The 6,432-nt window shown below is 49.1% G+C and overlaps 1 protein-coding gene across 1 annotated transcript; it reads left to right on the top strand.

Annotated features, from left to right (window-relative positions):
• Positions 1-2,430: 2,430 nt before the first annotated feature.
• On the top strand, positions 2,431-4,026 carry LOC119297506. Its single transcript, XM_037575271.1, has 2 exons — positions 2,431-2,570; positions 2,663-4,026. The coding sequence occupies exon 2, from the start codon at positions 2,716-2,718 to the stop codon at positions 3,844-3,846; it is 1,131 nt and encodes a 376-aa protein (XP_037431168.1). The 5' UTR covers positions 2,431-2,570; positions 2,663-2,715; the 3' UTR covers positions 3,847-4,026.
• Positions 4,027-6,432: the final 2,406 nt, after the last annotated feature.

Here is a 6,432-nt window from a genome sequence, read left to right on the forward strand (position 1 = left end):
GGGTTTTCACCCCGGCCTCGGTTCGCTGCGATTGCGCGTGCTCCGGTGAGTCAAACCCCTCAATGCTTTCTCGTAGATGTAGATTAGGGGTTTAATTCTTTGGCATGTGCTAGTAGTTAGTGGATTGATAGGATTAGATAGGATTGGAGTAGATCTGATTGGATGCGATCCCAATCGAATCCAATCGTACCAATCTATTCTTGTTTCATACAATGTGTGTCCTAGGATAATTTTCTTCTGCTACTGCTAGTGTGTCCTAGGATCTGTGTTCATGCTACTAGCTGTGTTCATGCTAGAATCCCAATGGTAGTGTACTTTGCTATGATCTGTGTGCATGGTAGGGTCTTGCTAGGATGTGTGTTCATGCAAATGGCATGTTCATGTTCAAGCTAGGATCATGTTAATGTTGTTGTTCATATTGCTAACATACATATTCAAGCTAGGGTTTGTGTTGATTGTTATACGTGCTTGTAGTAGGACCATTTTAGGATGCTGCCAAATTTGCATGGCTGCACATGGATGCTATTGGCACTTGTTTTTGCTATTTTTAGATGTTTCCATGCTTAGGATAGTGCACTGATGAGAGGCAGTTGCAGAAAAGCAGATGCCCTGATCATTGGCACTTGCTGTTGGGCAAGTCCACTGATCAGTGGCATTTTCCTAACATCAAGTGCCATTGATAAGTGGCATTTGCTCAAAGAGTTTGTGCACTGATCAGTGGCATTTGCTCTTGAGAAAATGTCTCTGATTAGTGCCATTTTGCAAAGAGTTTGTGCACTAATACTTGCCATCTTACCTGACAAGATATTGAAGACTGGCTGGGATGTGACGGGTGCAGGAGCTCAAGTGGTGGCCGGAGCTGAGGACGCCGAGGATTTCATCCCCACGAATAGGTGGCTCAGGACGATGGACCTGCCTGGCAGGATCGCCTTCATGAGCCTGCCTCATTCAAAGGGACGATCTCCGAGGTAGGGCCACGAGGAGGGGCCCCGGGAGCAAAAGCATAAGAAGAGCAAACGAGCTTGGACAGAAACAATGTTTTTTTTAAATTTGGGGGCAAATCAAACGGGTATGACACAACTAGGGGCTCAAATGTAATTGTTCCTAGATAAAACTCCTCCGGTGCATTTCACACAGACCATGGGTCTTTGGCTCTTAATCAGTCTTTAGCTAACACTGATAAGGGCATATCCAAGGTAAAAGAAAAACCATAAGAAAATAGGAGGAATATAAAGAAAGCAAAGAAAACTCGACCCACAAATAGCGAAAACCGGATAAAAAACAACACGGAAAAAACAAGGCCAAACTGTGAAGAAACAAATAGGCGTGCTTTTTTCTATTCCGCGCTTATAAAGTCGGTTACTTCGCTAATCATAGGCAGCGCACATCCCTGCTTTGAACTGTCGCGACGAATAGGCCGGCCCATATAATGCGAGAGATGAACACTTGGTGATTAGAGATCAGTTCACCGATTTGACAGCGGACCGGTTAACAACAACTATTTTATCAGATGTCCGGTTTTATGAAGCTTTTGACCAGTTTTTTGTTTGGTTTTCTACCTCTTTTTTCATTTTAAGTTTTTTGTATTTTTTTTTTCAAATTCGTGATTTTTTTCAGAATTCATGAGTAGTTTTGAAATCCTTGAGCTTTTTACAACTCTGTCAAAAAAATTCATGAACTTTTCTGAAATTTGTGAATAATTTTCAAAAAAATTTAAACATTTCTTCAATTTGGTCAACAATTTTAAAATATATGAATAATTTTAATCTTATGAACTTTTTCCTAATTCTTGATCAATTTTCAAGTTCCTCAACATTTTTAAAGTATATGAATAATTTTACTGTTATGAACTTTTCCCTAATTCTTGGACAATTTTCAAATTAATTAAAAATTCAAATTCGTGAATAATTTTTAGAGATTCATGAACACTATTAAAATTTATTCAATGTTTTAAATTCTTAAATATGTTCCAAATTCATGAACAATTTTTGAATTGATGAACATTTATTTTAAATTCAGAAACGTTTTTCAAGTGTTGAACTTTTTCTATTAAATCCATATTTTTTCTTCAAATCTGCGAACTTTTTCAAAGCCACAAACATTTTCTTAAATGCACGAACTTTTTTAGATACTGTTTCTTACAAAAGCCAATGGTCAACCAATCAACGGTCAACCGTTGATCGAACGTACCAAGCCTGAAATCGCGAGCGAGCGAACAAAGGAAGGAACCGCGACCTGGAGCGAAGCACGTTGCTTGGTGGGCCGGCCCATGCCAGAGGGCGTGTGAGCGCCAGTTTACCAGCGGCCGCGTCAAGCGCTGTATATGAGGTCTCCGTCACCCCCTCAAAAAAAAAAAAAAAGAGGTCTCCGTCAGACTCGCCGCGCCCCCCATATAAATCTCGCCGCCCCTCCCCTCCTCCTCCTCCGCCACCGCCGCCGCCGCCTTCTGTCTGCCCCATTCATCCTGCTAGGAACACCAGGGCTTTCAGAATTGATTCGCGTTTGGTGGGTCTTAGCTAGAGGTAAATTTTGGGATTGGAGGCATACGGGATTTGATTCCGCTGCTGCAGGTAAGAAGTTACAACAACTTTCTACTGAGATTAATCCAGATATATTTGGTTTCAACAACTTTTAGAGGTGTATAACTCGTATCTCTTGATAGTCAGGATACTCGACTACTGCCTAGCTCGCTGGGTTGTTAGTTCGGCGAGGACGATGAATCGTGAGTTTGCCAACGTGATAGTGCGCGATTACGGCTGTAAATTTTATTCGCTGCTCCGGGTCAACCTCAAGCAGCATCTCTTCCACCGCTCAGCAGCAGCCGCGGAAAAGGCGAGTAACAACAAGAAGGGATTACCGTCGGCCATCCCGAGCTTGGAGCCTCTGCCCGAGCACAAGATCAACTTCTCGACGCCGCCAAAGATGGAGGGCGCGACGGACTTTCACTTCTTCTCCCTGCTCAAAGGGCAGGCAGAGGGCCGTGTCATGTTCGCCCCCACTTGCGGCAATGCCGTGATGTACGACATTGACATAGACGCCGTCGTTGCCATGCCCGACACTAACTTCTGCAAACAGAGGGACTCAATCTCCTTGTCCATGACCAGGCCTGGGAGCCAAGACGACGACGAACAGCACTATGTCTTGAGCAAAGAACCGAGGAATGTCTTGTTTGAGGTCTTGGAGTACGGGAGGAACGGCTCCGCCAGGGGTCCATCCGCTGGGATTGAACAGAGGTGGCACTGGCAACATCTGCCCTCGCCGCCGATGCGTGGACCATACCTGCCTGACCTCCACAGGAGAGCGGTCTTCCACCCCTCCGCGGCGGCGGTGGTCGATGAGACCACTCTGTGTGTGTCGTCTGTGGACGCCGGAGCCTATGCCTTTGACACGGTGAAAGGTGAGTGGAGGCAGGCTGGAAGCTGGGCGCTGCCCTTCCATGGCGCCGCGGAGTACGTCCCTGAGCTTGGCCTCTGGTTTGGCGTCAACGCTGCCGTCGGCAACACCCACCACTGTCTGGGTGCCTTCGACCTGTCTTCCTGGCCACCCGTGGAGCACCGCACCTGGAACTATCTCGATCCGTTGTCCGACAAGTGGTCGACATGGCAGAGGTACCTACTCAACCTTGGCTCAGGCAAGTTCTGCATCGCCACCAGCTTTCAAAATATCCAGTGGCGCACACCATGTAATGCAGCAGGCTACCCTTTACACGGGCTAGATGATGAGATGGTGGTCAATGACCTTACCATCTTGACGGGCGTCGAGGTTGTGCGTTGTGGCGACGGGCTCAAGATGATCAACCACAAGTCTAAACGCTTTGAAGGCATTGAAATCCACTGCGTGCTCTGAGCCAAAACTCGTCTGTTTCTTCGGGACTAGATGTGTGTGGGGTTCATTTCTTCTCGGATCGTAACAAAATTATATGCTATGGCCATGAACAAAACTTTGCAGGATGTGCATCTGTCCTCGTATATAAGATTCTCTATTCGGATCTTAAACGACTGAATCAAAATTATCGAACTTTTTTTTTGCCTGTGTGCAGCTGGCATTTTACTCATTTACTGTGAATTTTGGGCCCTTATGCGCACTGATATAGATATATAAACTGAAGCCGGGGGTTTGAGCAGGGCTCGGTTCAGTTCTACGATTCAGGTAAGGGCTTTGAGCATGGCTCGGTTCAGTTCTATGATTCAGATATTCGAATAAAAATTATCTTCAGTACACCCCCTTTAAGCGGACCCCAATTCAACAAAATTATACATTAAACATCTGCTTCTATATTGTTTTGGCTGAAAGAGATTTTTATTTTACATAGATGCATTGATTGGTGATAACATTAGTTCTACTATTATATACGAGCCGTGGAACCTGCGTCAGGACAACAGGGTTGGGCTTCTTTCTAATGACCGCAGCATGATACGCACGCCACTGGCAGGAGAGCCTCCAGTTGTGAAACTACAGTCACACCCTCATCAGTGCCAATGGTGACATCGGGGCATTCACCTCGACAGACAATCTTAACTCTGAATCAGCGTCCCTTGAATCACTTCAAAGCATCAACGTTTCATATCTAGGGTTCCTAATTTCCCCCAGGTTACCAACTACGCCATTTCATGTCTTGCAAGCCTGCTAATCAAAATCGACCACTATTTTCCAAGCAATCGCAATTCCTGTGCCTACAGTTACACACGTGTCCGCCGTTCCTTCCTTTGGAACATCGCTGAGCGGGCCACGGGCGCTCAATGTCTAGTCGCCTGGAAACAGGTCTGTCGTGCCAAATCTGAAGGAGGACTGGGGGTACGAGACCTGGCTACCCAGAATGAGTGCCTGCTGCTGAAGATGATACACCGGCTTCACGCCGCTCCTCCGTCCAGATGGGCATCTTGGATCTGGGCGGGTGCGGGCGGCTGCTCTCTCCTGTCGCGTGGCGAGCTGGTGCTTGGCGAGCACCGAGTCACCCTCGTCAAGCTGCTGCCCCTCTACCGGGCCCTCTCAAAGGTGGACGTGGGGGACGGGAGGTCCTTCTTCTTCTGGTGGGACTGCTGGCTTCCCTGTGGAGCAATCGCCTCGGCCTTCCCTGCTCTCCTCTCTCACTCCGTCGACAGGGAGGCCACGGTCTGGCAGGTGCGACGGCGTGGCATCGCTGCTTTCCTGGTCCCCCGGCTCACGGCGATGGGCGCGCGCGAGCTGCTGACTATGCAGATGTTGCTGGCTGAGGCCCCCAACAAATCGGGCCCCGACGAGCGTCAGCTGGTCCGCGCGAAGGCGCGCGGGGGAGGCCTGTCCTCCAGCACGGTCTACGGCCTCCTGCAGTTTGGCGGGGTGACCGCGCCCTATGCTGCCATGATCTGGGGTGCGCGGGTGCCATCCCGAATCAAGTTCTTCTGCTGGCTTCTGGTTCAGCAGCGCATTCACACGCGCGACGTCCTGCTGCGGAAGTGCATCCTCGCTGCGGATGAGGCCGGCTGCCCCCTCTGCCCCGCCCCCCTCGAGACAGCCGACCACTTGTTGTTCTCCTGTCCATTCGCGGGACAGTTCTGGCAAAAAATCGGGATGTGCCCTGATGGGGCCTCGGTTTGCCACCTACACTCCATGGCTGAGGCAGGGAGAAACGCCGTCGACTCTGCCCTGGAGTTTGTGATGCTTTGCTGCTGGCAGCTGTGGAAGCACCGCAACACCGTGGTTTTCCAACGACAGGCTCCGTCCATGACATGGGTCCTGCGGTGCTGTAGGGAGGACGCCGAGCTGTGGCGCGCCCACCTACGTTGCGATGATCGAGCCGATGTAGACTCCTAGCTGAGAGCTCTCGCTCCCTAGCCTTGTTTATCCCCCTGTTTCTGAAATTTCTGTCTATGTAAACATCTGGGATCCTAGCCCACTTTTGATCAATATTGTTGGGAAACCGGGGCCACCGAGGGGTGGCGGCAGCCTCGTGCGTATCGCACGGGGTAGCCCCTCCCGTTTCCCCCACTTTACGTTAAGTGGGTACTTATCCCTTGACCCTGGAGTCCCTATATAAAGCAACGAGGAGCTATCATTGTAATCTTTGATCATTGATTAATAAAGCTGGCCTCCTCCATATCTCTCTGTGTCATTTACTTTCGCGTGTTCGACTACTTCGTCTACGACGCTCGCCCTCGCTCCGCAACCTCGGACCGGACTCGCCGACGGAGTTGCGGAACACGTTATCAGCATGCTTCGCTCCATCAACTCTCCGTCAAGCCTGCATCACGCAGGCTTTCGTCGATCCCGCGGAGGTATAAGATCCGATCCCCCTTTTTGCAAAAATGGATTCCTCTCGTTACCGCGATTCCATTTTTGCGATTAGTTTATTTTTCGGATTTCATCTACCTATGGTGTGGATTTTCCTCCCAAGAACCGAGCTGACGAATACGTCGCCGACCAATGTCGATGTTCTTGGACTAAGAGGAACTT

This window comes from Triticum dicoccoides, chromosome 5A, assembly GCF_002162155.2.
Source record: "Triticum dicoccoides isolate Atlit2015 ecotype Zavitan chromosome 5A, WEW_v2.0, whole genome shotgun sequence".
NCBI lineage: Eukaryota > Viridiplantae > Streptophyta > Magnoliopsida > Poales > Poaceae > Triticum > Triticum dicoccoides.

Bases quoted from the DNA above. Each gene is read 5' to 3' on its own strand.
- LOC119297506 (XM_037575271.1), top strand. From the start codon at position 2,716: ATGAATCGTGAGTTTGCCAACGTGATAGTGCGCGATTACGGCTGTAAA.